The following is an 18413-nucleotide window of genomic DNA, read 5'->3' as shown; positions in this document are numbered from 1 at the left end:
CATGACTCCCAATTGGGAATGAAGAAACCATTTGGGGGTCCCAATTGGGATTGAATAAACCCATTGGGAAGCCCAATGGGTTACTTCAATCCCAATTGGGATGCCTTCGCTCCCAATTGGGACGTCCATTTGAAACGAATTGGGCTTCCCATTGGTTCTAATTGGTCCTAAGCAAACATTCCCAATTGGGAAAGTCAAGTCAGTGATATCCTTGACTGAGATGTGCACAGATATACATACCTCTATTAAAAGACAACAGTGAAAAATTTAAGTTCTTATAAAAAGTATATGCCGCTTAATCTTATTGATTATATCATGTTCACTCTAAGTGCAGGCATAATTAAATAAGTTAACTCTGAATAACAAAAATGTGTCACTGGTCCCAGCAGCACTGTTCAAAGAATGGAGTATATAAGTCTGCAACCTGTGGATATATACATTGAATCTGTATTAGTTCCATGTGTGTAATGCTTGCTTGTCTCATATATGATTTCTGTAAAAAATTGTAATTTCATTCCACTTGTATAGAAGTCGGCTCCCCTATAACTTCTGGACACAAAACATTGAAATTGCATTTCCATTTTTTTTTTTTCAGCTATGTGAGTTCAAACCATTTGGGCTCAATGGGTATGCCATTTGAGTTCAATTGATGAACCATTTGGTCTTCATGGGTGACCTATTATTTTCAATTGGGAGCACCAATTCATGTCAAATGGTCAGGCCCAATGGGTGGCGAAAACACAATTGGTTTTTGACCCATTCATTTCAATTGGGAAATTTCCAATTGGACCCATTGACTTTTTTTGACTGGGACTACCCTTTCCCCGCGAGCATCCACCCTCTTACACCGCTCTCAGACATTTGAAACACATGACATAACATTGGACCTCACCGAGATTATACACCACATACACACTATGCAATCCCTTTTTTTTTAGCCAAGATATACCCCCCCCCCCCCCCCCCCTGTCCCACCCAATGTCTTCACTGGAGATGCTCCTGCCAGATCTGCATAAACTCGCAGGGAAGCATCCCCTGATATTTGGGGGGGGAGGGACTGGGGCTATGGAGCTACCAGAGGCCAAGGGCAAGGCCTCTAGTCCTTGGTATGTAAACACAGTCTCACAGTGCACAATAACTAATAATTTTGCACACCAAAAACTATATTATCTCTCGCTGTTCGGTTGCACAACCCCACGAATTTCTTACACACAAGCTCCTCCAGTCAATGCGGATGGCTGACCATCACGAAGTCGTGGTTGATCCTTTTGGGCCTGCTACCATGATGTCAGTGAGAGGGGGGGGGGGGGGGGTGAAAGTGAAAGAAGACCAACCACAGCTAGGGTGTCTAGAAGGGGAGGTGTGAAAACCGGACAGGAAAAGCTGGTCCCTTCCGCGTGATTGCCGTGCGGCGGCGCTGTTGTCAGCGGCGCCGTCAGCTCGCACGGCGCGTCTGCTTGCGCGAGCAAGGACAAGGCTGTAGTCGAAACGCGTTCTGTTGAATGTTTCGAAGTTTTAGCAGACACCGCAGGTCTTCAAACATTATAAAGCTTAACTAATACTACTGTTGACATATAAACGAAGAGAAACAACAGTATCTTTGGGCACCTGAGCGAATTTCGCGCGTTTTCTGCTAGCCGAAAGCACATATTTTACGAATCTATATAAGCCAATCAATTTTTGTGGAGCTTAACTACGACGGAATGTGTTCCGCATGATTGTATACGCAAAAATTTTCCTCTTCGTCTTGGTGAACACGATAGTTATTGCCAGAATCACCCGATTCTTGCGCACGTTACTTTTTGCGGCGGGTGTTATCACGCTCGAAAGCGATTGAATGCAATTAAACCTACCAGAGCATTATTAAACCATCACAAACGTGTTGAAAGGTTTCAGAGCCATTTCAACTATACTTGTTCCTCGAATATTCGCTGCTCGTGCTGTGGTAGGCGTCATGCAGCCTACGTAAACAAAATTAAGCTTGTTGCCCGTACAATAGCAAGATCGTGTGCTGCAACCAACATTCGTGCATTTTTGGATATGATCAGTTCAGTCGTTCAGTCGTGTCCGACTCTTCGTGACCCTATGGACCATGTCACGCCACGCTTTCCGGTCTCTCACTATCTTCCTAACATCACATAACTTAATCTACAGTGCCTCGAGGATGCCATCTAACCATCGCGTTCGCTGCCTACCCCTTCTCCGGCGACCCTCAACCTTTCCCAACATCAAATCTTTCTCCAGCGACTCCTCTCTTTTCATAAGATGACTAAAGTAGCTGAGCTTTAAGTTTAGAATTTGACCCTCCAATGAGCAGTCAGGGTTTATGGTCGACAATATCGACTGATTTGATCTTCTGGCATTCCAAGGAACTCTCAAGAGTCTTCGCCAGCACCACAATTCAAACGCGTCAATTCTTCGGCGGCCAGCCTTTTTCACAGTCCAACTCTCGCATCCATACATCACAACTGGAAAGACCATAGCACGAGTTATACGGATCTTGGTTGTCAGACTAATGTCTCTGCTCATTAATAGGTGGTCAAGGCTAACCATGACTCTTTTTCCCAAAAGCAGGCGTCTCCTAATTTCATGGCTGCAGTCTCCTTCCGAGGTAATCTTGGAGCCCAAGAACAGAAAATCTGTCACAGCTTCCACTTCTTGTCCATTGATGCTCCAGGACAAGAACGCAATAAAATCATGCAACGTGTTCCTGGACAAGCAAGCTTTATTGGCACACAGCAGAATGTTTTCGACCAATTTCGCTGCTTACATCAAATCACACAAGGCTTTGTTCTTTTACCTTTTCTTTTCATTAGTTTCTTGATTTAGACCCTTCAAAAGAAAGTGGATTCTGGTGAGGCAGAAACACCTTACTACCGATTTTGTGATTTCAACACAATGCTCCACACAACCATGCTGTGGCACGTTTGAGCTCACTTTCTGCAGTATGCTGAAAACAAATCTAGAATGCAGACGGGTTCTGCTGAATTCATGTGTCAGCCTGTTTTCAAGAGTTTGAATCAAATTATACAGTGATGATGATGAATACAGTAGCCCAATAGGGACGCAGTCTTTCTCCATAAGGCAAGCCTCCCTGCATGCTATACAGTTTGTCGACAGCACACGCTTCCTGGCCACATAGCCCGCAATATAATATACCAGCCGAGCGTCACTTCGCTTTTCGACATAGTCTGTGTGGTCTAACGCGACCTCAACAGCATCCAGGGCGACTGCAGCCCACTTCGAGAGCTGATCTGGGCAAGACGGTGCACGGAAAAGAGACACTTTTTCCGAACACGACTTGTAACCTGAATCGCACCCGGGAACAAAGCACCACCTCTGAGTTTTTTTTCTTTGACATCAGCGGCATTTCTGCCAGCACGCAGCGAGGGTATGCAAGCAGCACATGCAGGAAATCGCCCCGAAACACACAACGACGACGGGTCAAACCGCGCTTTGACTACCTTCACTCTGCCGCCCCCTCCGGAATGCTGACGGCGCCCCAGACCGCGGCGCTCCCTGGCGGCAGTCACGCGCAGGGGGCCACTCCTCTCTATGGGCAGTGCGCCGCGTTTTTCACACCTCCCCTTCTAGACACCCTACCACAGCTTCACTGGATTAACTCCAGTGTCATGAATACTGGATGACACTAGTGGTTGGAGGCACTCCTCCCTTGTGAGACATCTTCTGCTTCGCTCTTTAGTTGTATCAACTACAAACGTAAAAAGATTCTCATTGCTTTTCTGTTATGCTTGGCATACTCAATTATTAATGTGGGCGAGTGTTTTTCAAATAAAGATCCACAAAGCGATCTTCAGGGTCTGCAAAACCCATGCGCGCACACACAAAAGAGAAAGATTGCGCGATTGCTCTGGCCTAGCTAGACACAATTCTGCAGGGTTAAAAGTATGAAAGTTCAAAGCGACGTTAGATTCTAAAAGCTAAAGAAACGCGAGAGAAGTGCGGAAACAGAGTCCGTGCGAGAGAGAGGGAGAGGTCGTGTACGGCGTTTGTTGACGCCAGCATACGTGAAACTCTAGCTTTGGCTGCACTGCCGGACAGGGCTGCAATGCAAAGAGTCTCGGATGTTCGACGAGCGAGCAGCGCGGAGTGGGGAGGAGTCGAATTCCTCCAACAGCATGCGCAGTGGCGCTGACGCGTTGCCTCTTCCCCACTTCCCCTCCAAGCCGTGGAGCACTGGCTTATCAAGTGTGCATATTTTAGAGGCCAATTTAAATGCCTTGACTCAATCCGAATTTCGTGACCTGCACCCGGAACTGCAGCCGCAGTCCCTGCAATATCGTAACCCCCTCCCCCGCCTCCATCTTTGGTTTTAAGGGGTCCCCCGCCACTTTCACTGGTCCACAAGGGGTCTCCGACACATCTGATGTGGCTGAGAACCATTGTTCTGGACGAATGCATAGCTGCAAAATTCATAAGCCGTCAAAATTTTAAAGCTAATGACAGTGGTACGTCCTCAATCTACAAAAGAACAATGGTAGCTGTAAATTCAAACTAACAAAATATAAATTCTTTAATAAGGTTGCACTTTTATCAGCTCTGACAGCTACTGGTCCCCAGGGCCCTTGAACAGGTCAGCAGTGTTGGGAATCCCTGTAGGTGGAGTGTCTGGCTGGCACGATGGATCGGCCTTTTTGACCAGCGGATGCTGTTGTAGTGCCTCGTAGATTCTCCGTATCGTCGGGAAGGGTGTCACGTCGACACCAAAGCGGTACGCATTGCACACTTGTGGAACAAGGCAGGCATCTGCAAATGTCACTTCGTCTCCAAAGCAGTACTTTCCTGCTGTCTCGGTGAGAATGGCTTCCAGGGCTGCAAATTCAGAGGCAGGAAGAAAGGGGTGTAGGGAGAAACCAAATGTAGAATCACTGGAGTCAGTCTCAATCCTTCCCTCCTACACTTGTTCTTCAGATAGCCTAAAGAGCCCAACTTCACATATCATAGGCAGTTTAACAAATTTTGCTGCCCTCTGTAGCGCAATTTTGCATAATGCGGAAAAAAGAGGCTGAGCTTCTCGTGGGTTCCTAAATGTCTGGCTCAAGTTATTAACAGGTCAAAATGCTAACGTATATGAACAGAAAAGGTCTCTTACAGCACACCTCCTTTTAATTAATACTGACCAAAGATGTGTGCGACAAATGGTAGCAAGATTACTGCTGTTTCTTCCCCCAAGATAACACCTAAAATGCACAGGTTTTCTACATTTTCAGAAAAGCCTTGTGGAATCCCAAGCGATTTCAAAACGTGATGACAAACCACGTTTTCTGGCTTACGCCGCTCTTGCCTAACATGAAACGTTCCTCTCAAAGGCCTCTTAAAGAATGCGCCAAGTGCAAATAACGACTGCATATAGTAAAACGGCCTATATGCTCGGGGAAAACAAAACGCACTCCAATTAAGCCAGCCTGCAAACCCCTACTAATAATGAAAAGAATCCAAGGCCACAAAGTGCACAGATCAGTGACGCACCATAAAGTCTACATGCAGTCAAACTCTGCTGCCAACTCCATCATGTACATCAGTCACAAGTGAGGTTTGGAATCTTTGCAAAAAACAGCTGGCGCAACTCACAAACAAGACCTGCCATATTTCTGGCCTTGGTTGTTTTTTGTCAGGTGTGCTCTCTCGCCTCACCTGTGAAGCCTCGAGTGATGTTTCGGTCTGCCCATTTCTTCCACTCGGCCTTGCCAAGAAGTGGGATTAGACCAATGCTCTGTAGTGGCTGGATTCCGGACACAAGCACTTCCACAACCTCTCGGCACTGTGAAGGAAAGACAGGCACGCGAAAACTTTGATATTGCAACAATATCAGCCAAGCCACAATGTGAGCACTTTGAATTTGTTCAGCTCACGAGAAGTTCCAGTTGACAGCGGCAGCTCAAAATATAAGGACATGTAAGAGCACATGGCTGCAAACCATTGTAATAGTTATTTGTTGTTAATAAACACCGGCAAACTATGTCCTTATAATTTAGTGTGCAGAAATTTAAGTAATGCCAAGTAGACTTTGTGCTCTTTCTTTGTCTACGCTCAGTTTAGCCAAGATGTGACTTTATCATTTTCCTTGTAGCATAAGATGCGCGGAGATATATCTCAAATGTTTGCAGCCAAGCGTGACTGCTCCCATTGTTCCATTTTGTTGTAGCTGCCTTTGACCAGTTTATCTAGATATTTCTTTGCAGATTTCAAATTTTAGAGTGCTGCCAAGAGCAGCAGGTATATTTAGTTCAATGATGCTAAAGACGCTTTCTGCTATCACTACCGCCAAGTTGCTTAGTTCTTTTCTGAACACATGTGAGCCCAATAAAGAGTTTATTTCACCACCATGCTAGTCTTTTCATTTCTTGTCTCCGGAGTTATCATTAACATAGGACAATATAACAAAAAAATAAAACTGATTTTTGAGTACAAGAACGCCAACTTCGAAGCTATCAGTATAAAATGATCAGTATTTTTGGACATAATATTAAATTAACTTTCACGGCCGTACTGTTCAGGCAAACTGCGATAGTTTTGCGGCCAAAGTAAGTGATTTAACTGATAGATGCGTTTCAAACCGCACCATCACTTCTAACTCACATGCCCCATGGTACAACGCTCACACCAGGCTCCTTTCTAACCGGAAAAAAAAAGCTTTTATCGTGCAGCTAAAGCATCGCCACTAACTCATGTTGGGGAACATATAAACTGACTTCTTCTGAGTACATAACCCCTTAAAGAGCACTAAGAGTCATTTTTTCTCGAGTACTCTGCCATATATGTTGAAAACTAACGTCGATAAATTCTGGCATGTAGTTAACCCTTCTTATCAAAATTTAATTATTTTACAGAACTCCTGTGGTGAACAGATTTCTGACACTGAATGTGCAACTTTTTTAAATGGTATATTTGTTAAAAATTCTTCTTGTGCTCGTATTTCTCACCTTCCTCAATCACAGAATTATAAGTATCCGATGATGCTCCCAATTTTTGTAGATGTAGCTGGTGTTGCTAAACTTGTCGAAAACTTTGATCATCAAGCTTCTTCTGGTTTTGATTCTGTCAATGAGAAATTTCTGAAAAATACTACCAGATATAGTTCCATCATACTAACGAAGATCTTTCAGCAATCTCAAGACCTCCTGATAAGTCAGGAAGTAGAAACATTGCCAATAATTATTGCCTAATCTCTCTAACAGGTAAATGCTTAAGTTACTAGAGCATATAATCTTTAAAGCACTGACAGAATTTCTTGAATCATATTCGTTCTTTACAACGGCACAATGTGGTTCCCGCAAGTCGTAGTCATGCGAAACTTGGCTCGCATCTTTCTTCCATAAACTGCACCGCAATCTGGAACGTTCACTGATTGCATATCTTTAGATTTTTCTAAGGCTTTCAACAAGGTATGTTCACAAGCTTAGTCATGTTAACATTGTGCCTAACGCTTTAAAACGGATTGAATTACTAACAGTTTGTGATTCATCTTAGTCAAAGGTCATAACTCTGTGTTTTCTGATGTGCACTCCAGTGTACCTCAAGGATCTGTACCACTGATATGCATAAAACTGGTGTATGCATCATCCGCATAGGATCCCGGTTACAAAAACTTATCACCGCCATAGAACTTGTTCAAAATAACTTCGTTTAATTTATTTGAATTACAGCCAAACAAAAAGCATTACAGCCTTGAAGTCCGAACTTCAACTTCCATCATTAATTCCACATCGCAAAATAGTTGGGTTGGTCCTTTTTGCACAAGATGTATCATACCATGAGTAACGAATTCTTTCTGCAACCTCACTACATATGACATCGTATCGATCCCCATCATAAAACCGGTCTTGATAGGAGCAATATATACGCTTGCCTGCAATCCTTCATACTGTGAACATCGACTGAAGGGAACCATCTTCCTTCAAATATTGTTTCCATCGCGGATAACTGAAATATTCGTACCACCTTAGCTAATATTGTATACTGACAGGATTACTGTGCTGCTTATTGCATATATCTTACATTTATTGTTGCATTTATGTTATTCTTACTAAAATTCATACCCTTGTAAACACTTCAATTATGTACTTATTGTTCTGTTAACTCACTCCCCTCCAATGCCCTTACGGGCCCTGAGGGTATCTTAAATGAAATAAACAAATAAGCACCATGAATACTTGATGAATAAAGGGCAAGTATAAGAATATTGGTTTATGACAAAAAACTACGATGCACTCAGGAAATGAAAAACATTTCAGATATTTAACACAAAAACTACAAGAAATGATTCATCCAATGTTATTCTTGGTACGGTATACGGGGTGTGATGTCCAAAACCAACACCACCTACGAGGGAAACTGTAGATGATGGGGAGCTCCGGAAATTTCAACCAGCAGGACTTTTGCAGTGTGCACTGACATATATCACACAGCATATTGTGCCTTTGCACTGCACTCTGACCCCATCGAAAAGTGGCCGCCAAGGACGGGAGCGAACACCGGGGTACTCTGGTTCAGTAGCCGAGTGCTTTAACCCCTGAGCCGCCACAGCAGGGCTGATTTAATTCCTTCGTGTACTTTCTTTCCTGCAGTAACTGCCAAAAGGCTAATGAGCTGATGAAATCACCAATAAGGTCGGATATCACTCGCATGTTGAACTTGATAAAAACAGCACACAATACTAAGCCTTTTCATCCAGCCAAGGAACTTGAATAGCTTTCAGGTAATCCACAAATTTCCTGAAATTAGAAACTTTAGGAGGAGAAAGAGGAGGAGAAGGAGAGCAACTGCGCTCAAAAAGTTTTCCATTTCTCATTACAAGTAAACAAACAGCATACTAATAGTTACACCCTACTGCTGTACATAGACGCAGTACAATCAATGTTGACACTGACAGCTGAAGGCGGGGTGAGACTGAAAATTATTTTAGAAGGCTGGCTGCAAAGTAGTCATAATAAAAGCTAGAAATAAGAAATTTGCTAGCTGTCTTCTAAATGAATGCAGCTTGCAATAGACCTCCAAATAAGATTACAATTTTGTTTATTACTGTTTCAAGCTTTATATCTTTTCCGCTTATGTACATTTTTGTTAAAATATACTGGATGCAAAGTCCTGAAATTCTAAATGATAGTAAAAAAAGCTTATGCTGCACAACACGATAAAAACTACGAGTTTTTGGAACGAGATGGAAAAAAAGCTACAGCTCTAGTTCACTGCTCAGTCGTCTGGTATTGCCACCAGGGGCTAGCATTTATGCCCCTTTATAAACAGTCATAGATTTCAGGCAATTTGCTCCTTTACTACAGAACAAAAAAATTACTTTCTGAGTGGCCACGTCTCACAAACATTTTCTGCCAATAGTACATGGTCAAAACATGATGTTCTGAAAAAAAAAAACAAAAAAAAGTGAAAATAAATCCTCTGAAAATTTTCACCACCAACTTTCCAATCAATGTGACCCTGAAATGGATGAAAAATGTGTTTGGGGAGGCACAAATACCTGAGTATATAACATATTTTCTCAAATCTACAGAATTGCTCTAGCAGGGGGCAACCATATCCAAACTATTTTTTTTTTTTTGCCACGGCAAAAATCTCACCCAGCCTTAAATTCCTCCTGAAGCATCGTTCCATAAGAAGGCAAAATAAAAAGACAAAAGGGCGAGAATTTATTTATGGGACAAGCCCATCCTGTACCATACGAGTTCAGTGAGGCCCGTTTCATTTCCCCATCAAACACTTGTTTCCAACGGCAGAGCTTCGCGTGCCAAACAGCTGCACCTCGAGGGTAATGCCGTTCATTCTTTTTGTTTTTTTTTTCTTTAGAACTTTAGCAGTGTGATGCATGCGGACTGGAATCCACATGACAAAACCACACACATGTTGTTTGGAGCCGCACTGCAGTAGGCTATACATACTATGCTCGATTTCTTGGCCACCGGTTACATATGTTCTCACACAGAACGAGGGCATTTTTTTTCTACACATGTTCATAAATTTTAGGATGTGTCCACAACACGGCTTAGTAAACCAGGTGTCTCAGTGAAATCAGCCACTAGCTTTTAAAACAAGGTTTTTTGAGATACAAAGAGAGCACCTGCGGCACAGTTATATCAGCACTGCGGAGACATCAAAACACACGAGAATAATGTTGCCTATTAAGTTGGTCAATAACCAATTTCTGATAGTTAACCCTTTAACTGTTGCAGTTAGAGGTTTGTAACTGTCTAATAATGATAGCCATAACAGTTTTTTAGAACTTCGAAAATGTAATTACCTGTGGCACTATGGTTCAACAAATTTTTACTATCTTCCACCAAAAGATGCGCACGATAACACTGCTTCAGCTCTGTCAGTCAGTGGCATATATCCCATCACCTTCTCTGGCCCACGTGGTCTGGAGCAGCAAGCAGCAGAGAGCACCGGGATTAAACAAACAAAATTGCCAACTAGTACTTGTGGAGAGTAAAATAGCACGTGACAGAACTTAATGCCTCTTAAATGTCAAAATACTCAGGTAATTGGGCTTTGGAGCAACGGAAGCATGTCAAAAACTTTCAAAGCGAACAAAAAGCGGGAATTCGCACCACGTTTATGCACTCGGCCAAGATCCCAGCCAGAAATGTTTTGTACAACGTGTGCCACAGTTCGTATTCTCAGTTTCCTCCAATTTAGTAGAAGTGCCTTGGCAAAAACACCTGTTTTACTTGCTCAGCTGTATTACTTCGCCACAGGTGGATACAAAAGTTTTATCAGTCCAACCACAAGGCAAACAGGAACAAAAATTGGCTCGCGCCTGTTTCACACTGACTGGAGGAGAAAAAAAAAAGCCACTTTTCCAGGTCAATCTCACAAGCGACTTCTAGCCATTACTGAAGGAAAGGATATGTTTAAAAATATGTAAAAGGCAAGTACCTAGGACGCAACAGCTACAACCAAGTGAAAGTTAATAATAATAATTCGTTCACAGAAAAGGAAAGGCGCAGTATCTGCCACACTTGTTCTGTGGACACCTGAACCACCCACAGTAAGGGAAGAGAGAAAGCTGAAAGTGAAAACGGAAAGTGAAAGCGGAAAGAGAGAAAGGGGTGCTGTAGTGGAGGGCTCCAGAGTAATTTAGACCTCCTGAGGATCCTGGAAACGCAGTCAATTTTTTTTTTAAGTGAAAGTTAAAAAAAAAAACTGTACCTTGGAGACACCAGTTGAAACCAATGTGGTTAAATATTTTTTTAAACCTTGGAAGCTGAAAGTTCCAAAAAACATGCCTGACAGTAGCATACTGTCAGGCATGTTTTTTGGAACTTTCAGCTTCCTTTTCGTTGACAGATAGCAAAGGTTGGGAGAACGGGGGGTCACGCTAAAGCAAGGAATCCTTGTACACACACCTTAGCCCTGAAGTAAAGGTCTGTGGGCAGAAGACTTGGCTGTGGATACTTCTCCTCCAGGTACTCCATGATGGCCACCTGTGGGTACGTACAGAGGGTGCGCGTGTGTCCGTCAATCAATATGCAACTGCTTAAAAGAACAATTCCATCCAATTCCAGCCAGTAAAAACTATGTGCTGGTATGGCTCTTTTTGGTTATGCTGATGAACAGCGTCAACAGTCGCCAAAACAAGGAAAAGGAAGTAGAAGGGAATGTTTCGGTGCACTGTTTCATTTGTGACTGGAGATGGACAGTGTAATCATTTTATAAGTGAATGATAACAGATCAGTTCAGTTCAGTTTTATTTTTAAAAAAGAAATAGAATGAAAAGGGTTTAACGCCACTGAACCGTATATGGAGCAAAAGCTGCTGCTACTTCTTCTCCTCCTGTTTAAATAAGGAGACGGACAAGGACACGGCACGCAGCGACGAGCGGTTAGACCTGGCGTAGTATTGCTTTCGCAATAAAGCAATGGTTTAGCATGGTTACACTAAATGCAAATTAGGTGTGCTAGCACATGCAGTGGTCGCCAAATCTGATCCACTCCTACCACCACGAGTTTGAAATCCATTCACAGTTAGTGCTTTGTTGTAGATTCGTTTTAGTCTTAACTATTGCCTGCCAACTGCTATATACCGTACGCCAAGGACTAGACAAACACCAGGGAAATTGGTAAATGTGGGTACTACCTGCTTGCAAACTAATGTCTAATACAAGGATCAGACGAACGTTGGCGAAAGCAGTGGATACGGGCTTCAGAGATAGCACTCCAAAAATACTGGATGTCCCTGCTTCTAGCTAGCAAAAGCAACCCTCCCTGTTACACTCGTTGTTGCATCATGTATGAGTACATAAGGTATTGACCGGGAACCGTAACGGGAGCCGTATGTGGAGTCTAACGTCCCAAAGCTGCACACTGACTACGAGGGACGCTCCAGTGAAGAGCTCCGTATTATTTCCGATCACCAAGGGTATTTCAACATACTCTGACATCACATAGTGCATGGGCGATTTTGCCTCCATCAACATGCCCTACAGAGCCACAGCTGTGCATCAATCCCGTGACCATTGGATCAGCTGCCAAAAGCAAAACCAATTAACCACTTCAGCAGGCATCTCACGATTAGAATGGCAAGAAAAAACCTCGACTTGCATTATTCAGCTGGCTGTGTTCAACCTATATTCTCGGTTTGTTTCCCGCTTTGTGAACAGAGTTTTTCCATCTACCCTTTGCTGTTCGCGTGTGCCTCGAGAAGGCCAGTTATGCTGTAAAAAAAAACTCCAGTGGGTCCTTTGTGATCAAGTTTTGATATTACAAAACAGTCCAACACTGCTGATGAGCTGAAAGTACACTGTCTCACAACAGGAAAGACAGCACATCCTAGAGTGCTTCATCGAACCATCAGCACATGTGGCCTGCTTTTAACAGTTGTCTGCTTCATTTCCTGCCTCAGGAGAATTCAACGGATGTGTTATTCTTGCTAGTATTTTGCTTTGGCAAAGCACACCAGTTGGAAAAGAAAAAAACACACCACCCCATTATGGCCTGCTCCATGCTGTTCATGCTGTGAGCTCCCCTGTCACTGCAGAGAATTTCGCTCATATGTGGCAAGGAAGGCAATATAAAAAGATGGCTGCTTGGAAAACCCATAGCGCACTTTAGTTTGTTGTAGAATTAGAAGCTGGTGCATAATTAACCGTTCACGCTACTGCTCAAATTAGCAGCATTGATTCACTAACTGAAACAAGAGATAGTTAAAGAGGTGATATCGATTCAATTACACTGCAAACTCTGGGTCGTGAAAAGAATAGTTAAATTCCACAATGATGTGCATACAAGCATCTCCAAGCACAAAGAAAGGGTAGTCCTGAATGGCATGTTTGGTTGAGTGCTTCCTACTCTTCCCTGAAATAAAGGTTTCCCTCGAAATGTTCAAGATCGAAGGCTGCCCATTTTCTCACACAATGCAGTAGTTTCAACTTCACAATTATAGTAGAATGAAGTACCAACTAGCTGGAAAAACAATTCTCAATTGATGCCGCTGCAGTGACAGCAAATAAAAACAAAATGCTACACAACAGGCATGGCACATACCGACTGGCTGATGGGCTTGCCATCGACAAGCAGGACGGGAACCTGGCCCATAGGGTTGAGCGCCTTGAACTTGTCGGTTTGCTGAAAAGTTAAATGGATGCAAAAATATATATTTTGCTCAATAACACACAGTTCCCATACTTGCAGTCAAGATACCATGAAAGGTGATACAAATTTATATCTGCCTGGATCAGGCTCTGTTGGAGGCTGGTGTTAGAGACTACTAAGGCTGCCATCGTAAATAACCCCTTAAACAAGCTTTGTGGCATGGACGATAAACTTAAACTGCAGCAAACAAATGCTCCATTTACACGCCACTGAAAAGGCAAAATAATTTCCCTTGAATGCAACAGCGAGCTTATTTGTGCAACATTCAACCAATATAGCTTGCCTGCCTGTACATGCATACAATAGTGTGTACGGCAGGCAATACAATTTTAGAATATATATGTGATCACCAAAAACTTTTTGCAGTGTGGGATGACAGACAGAACATATGCAAGTACTCCTTTATATTTCATGCCAGCCTTTTAAGCAACTGGATTACCAGGATGGTACTCAATTACTGATTTTTGCTTTTCCTTTAGTATATTTGGCCCTCCATCCTGCAAACCCTTGATGCCAACTCTACACAATGAGCAAAGTTTATCGCCAGAGTACCTAGTAATACCTTTGACAGAACGGCTTAGCGGGAAGACGCAGCACAGAGAAAGAAGGACAGGACCGCAAAACCTTCCAGACAAATCTACACAATGTGTACGGAACTTTGAGAAGTAAAAAATTGGGGGAAGCCTTGAGCTCCGCCTTCAAGGGTACAATGTGACAATATTAATCGCTTTCATCTGCAGCTCTCCTTACGGATCCTCTTGTACATGCACTGAGACTCTTACACCACACATAGCACGCAGTCGTGCACATTACGTGGAAGACCACCTGACACTGACATAAAGCCACACTTAATTAACCAAGCTGGACAAACGTGTCTACGTGGAACAGCGATAGTTTGTCAGGGGGTATGCCTGACTTGGTATCAAAACAACATATATGAGAAATTTAATATTAATAAATTAATTTGCCCCATTTACAATAACAATTTTAAGTCTAGTAGCAATCATGTATACAGGGATCATAAGGTGGAGCTGAACAGGTGCTAATATCTGTACATAATTTAAAGAAATGCTTTTAATGAGTCATTAACACTACCTATTATGTGGCCAGCACCTTTTTCTATATACATTCTTTTTATTCAGCACGAGAATTTTATAAGACAAGCCACTACAAAACTGTTTATGCTTAATTATGACCTCACACACAGCGCTCAGCATTAATTTTCAGCGAATTCAAATTTAGAGGTCTGTTGGTGCAAGCTAATATCTAAATCACATCTACGAATTAAAGAATATGATCAACAGGAAAACCACTAGTCCTAAAAACATAAAAAGGGGCATAAAATGTGTGGTGACCAGGAATATTTTTGCTGCCATTGTTTTTGGTTCACTTTTTTCTCAATTATATTTTTATAATGTTGCTCGATATCTTTCATGACGCTTTCTAATATACATATTTTCAGGAGTCAATTCAAGTGATCTCCTCTGTTTGTAAGGCATGTTTTTGCATTTGGCTTTGCTATATTTCCGGTCATCAACTTGATAAGATTATATTAAAAGGAGCCACCTTCCCTGCTGAACATACAGTTCGCTGCAGTTCTGACCATATATACTAATTCGTATTCTTCGTGACACTTCACGGTCTAGTACACTTACCATACCCAAAATGCACTCTCTAAACATATGTGACAAACTACCTAGACCTTCACAATTATTCCTGCTAAGAGCACGACAAGGTCCACATTCTACTCGAGCCATTGCTATTTGTGATAGCCTCCTTGCAGAAGTGCCCTAAGAACTAAGATAACAATTGAGGTTATCGGCGCTGCAGCAGGAGAGGGCCGCGAAGTATTTTTCATGCACCTAGCACACGTACATACACATAATATTGAACGCCATTACGTGCACACCATTCACCGGGACTACCACCATCCGAATACATTATTTTATTGTGCGCGGTAACACATTTACAATTAAGGTACTACAGCTTAGGCAAATGCTATGAACAGTTAAGAGCAGTTGCTTATAATTAGCTTATTTCTTTCTGGGCTTGTGTCAGTGAAGATTAGAGAAATAAAACCTCAAAACCTCAAAACCGCGGTTATGTCGGTCTCGACATTCGCGAGCCGAGTACATGCATGCATACCTGCTCGCCATCCTTAGGCTTCAAGTCCACAGTCCGATACTCGTACGAAATCTTCTTGACCTCCAACACTGCGAAAACAACGTCAAGAGGACCATTTTATTTATTATATGCATACACATATTGCGCATAGTTGGTTTAACTCTGGCGCCTTGTGCAAGCCCCGCCCAGATCGGCACGGCACAAGTTCCGTTTCGTTAACCACAAACTTTCACCTAGACAAACACTGCACAAAATACGCGGAGCGGCAACGAAGACTTTCGACGCCAATGCAACCACCGTTGTCCCGACCAAGGCAAAAACTCACCTATGCGAACGCGCCAGGCGCAGGAGCTGAGGAAGTTGGACAAGAGAACCGGCTGCGATAGAGCCTTACGTCAATCTTCCATCACATGACATTCTAAAGCATCGACAGGTACAAGCTCGTAACTCACCTTCGACATGCTGAACTTTTTTATCGCAAACGGCACAAGCTGAAAGGCAGCCGCCCCACTGAGCTCTTCACCGCCTGTTCCATGGTAGAAGAACAAATGGTAGCGTAACTCCCATAGAAGCCTGCGTGTCGACTCTGAGCGAGGCTTTAGTTTCCCAGCGCCCCCTGCGAACTGTGAGGCACAACAAACACGTGACGTTGCTTGTGACGTCACAGGTGACGTACTTTTGGCGGGGAATTTGATTGTCTTTTTACTTATGAACGAAAAACAAGGCCAACAACGACGGAGGCAGAACGATGCTCGGATAAGGCAGAAAAATGGACACCGTAACTGTTCAGCCAACTTTACTTGACATGGATTTCTACTGTCAAGTTTTACGTTAACTGAAATGTTACGGCATCTTTAACCACCTTATCATAGCATCGTTCTGCCTCCGTCGTCGTTAGCCTAGTCTTTCGTCGCGCGTCATGTAAACGCATTCTGGGGCTTATTTCTTCGGGCACGTTTGTGAACAAGGGCCTTCAAGTGAATTCGGCAAGCACATGGATAGAACCACATGGCTTGAGGCTTTTCACTAAGGGCATAAATGAGTGAAGCTGCGCTGCACAGAAAGCCAGGCTTTATTAATTCACGATTACTTACATAGACGCTTCACGACAATGAAATCTAAGTGTAGGAGAGCAACCACCGCTCATTCGTCACGGTCTTCATGAAATCCTCGTGATAACAAAATGACCTGAGCGTAGGTCTCCAAACGAGACGCGGTGAGATTATAAAGGGTAAAAGATCTTGCTAACAAACAAAGTATACATATCAGCGTCAAAGAACAACAAAAACTAACGAACGGAATAACTAACGCTAGCGCTAGAACGCCAACCTGTAAGAGCTTAGGTAAGCAATTCAAATTGGGATTGCTAGTATTTAGAAGTTAATGCGTCTGAGAAAAGAAAATATCTATGATATAGCTTCGCTCCAATAAATCTCGCCCTGTTCATGATTCCCATATTTTACTCGCGCTTCATTTGCCACTGAAAGGAGTCAATGTGAGGTTACAAATTTACAACTTAAGCATTTAACATGTTCATGAGAAAGATCCCATTGACAATAGGAACATCACTGTAATAACAGCTAAAGCACGTTCAGCGAACGTTGGTGCGGTAATACGACGCAGTAAGCAAAACACGCAGCAAGGGGAGCGGAACGGAAGGCTTTGAGCAATGCGACACGCTTCTTGGGGGCAATAAAATCTCACCTTCACCGCTCAATTAAAACATGCAGCGATACGCCGCTCATGCAGACGTGTATCCGTAAAACAAGCCACCACTCTTGCGACGTGCCTGGGAGGCCGAGCCGAGCCGCCGAGCTGTGACGCAGCATTGTCCCATCGTCCGGAAATGCGCACATGAAGCGGCAATCAGGTTCTCATCGAGCACAGACAGTCTTCGCCTTGCAGTAAAGCTCTACCAAAACCAGCAGAATGAAATACTGACTGTTTGTTACAGATAACCCACTCTGTACGCAGCACGCAACGATGAACGTTGAACCGGGGCCGACGACACACCCATTACGCGGATGAAAAAAAGCTTATCTGAGCTTTGGGCAACTACGCAGCGGATAATAAGTGGCCGAGAGAGGACGTTAGAAACAAGTTAAAATATTATTAAAAACGTGACACGTTTTTTCTTACGCAAGAAACAAAAACTGCATTCATTCCTGAGCGCGAATATTATGTTTACTTTCTAGTTCTTTGGAGTTCTGGCAGATCTTATTTTCTGTGCGTTAGTAATTTGCCTCACAGTTCGCAGGAGCCCTCATCATCGAGTTGATGCCGCTGGCAGTAGGCAGCTGCACGCGTTTTCTTCCGAGTTGCGCGACCAGTTGTACATTGACCTTGCCTGTTCCTTGCTCTTTAAACTTCAAATACTTGTTTTTTTCCGCTTCAGCTGCAGCGCCATCTTTTGTTATCCGTGCGAGATTCGGATGGCGCTAATCAAAATCGAGGCGCTAAATTCAAGCTCGTTGATGTGTTAACTTTATCCTTCCACTAGATAAGGAGGCCCCCTAGTCCCCGGCCCCGGCATGTATCCTAAGGGATGGGAGCCTGGACCTCCGCGATCAGAAGCAGGTAAAGAGGCCTTGGTTCTTCGCGGCTTCTTCCGTGAGGCGGATTGCTGTGGAGCAGGGACCTCGCTCCGCAGCAGAGCTTCCCAGG

The 18413-nt window shown here is 43.3% G+C and overlaps 1 protein-coding gene across 1 annotated transcript; it reads right to left on the bottom strand.

Annotated features, from left to right (window-relative positions):
• Window positions 1–4509: 4509 nt before the first annotated feature.
• Window positions 4510–18115, bottom strand: LOC146176557 (maleylacetoacetate isomerase-like). Its single transcript, XM_084582829.1, has 8 exons — window positions 18097–18115; window positions 16202–16275; window positions 16075–16126; window positions 15771–15838; window positions 13518–13598; window positions 11382–11459; window positions 5656–5782; window positions 4510–4833 (listed from the first exon to the last, which is right to left on the bottom strand). The coding sequence occupies exons 2-8, from the start codon at window positions 16208–16210 to the stop codon at window positions 4568–4570; spliced, it is 681 nt and encodes a 226-aa protein (XP_084438955.1). The 5' UTR covers window positions 16211–16275; window positions 18097–18115; the 3' UTR covers window positions 4510–4567.
• Between the last annotated feature and the right edge of the window lie 298 nt (window positions 18116–18413).

The sequence above is a fragment of the Amblyomma maculatum genome, chromosome 10, assembly GCF_055883805.1.
Source record: "Amblyomma maculatum isolate TAMU_Amacu chromosome 10, ASM5588380v1, whole genome shotgun sequence".
NCBI classification, from domain to species: Eukaryota; Metazoa; Arthropoda; class Arachnida; order Ixodida; family Ixodidae; genus Amblyomma; species Amblyomma maculatum.
This window is presented reverse-complemented; position numbering and strand designations above follow the sequence as displayed.

Excerpts from the sequence above, each read along its gene's own strand:
- LOC146176557 (XM_084582829.1), bottom strand. Across the intron at positions 15,839-16,074 it reads CGCCTGGCGCGTTCGCATAG|TGTTGGAGGTCAAGAAGATT; the intron begins GTGAGTTTTTGC and ends TTGTTTTCGCAG. Across the intron at positions 13,599-15,770 it reads AGCCTAAGGATGGCGAGCAG|CAAACCGACAAGTTCAAGGC; the intron begins GTATGCATGCAT and ends TTAACTTTTCAG.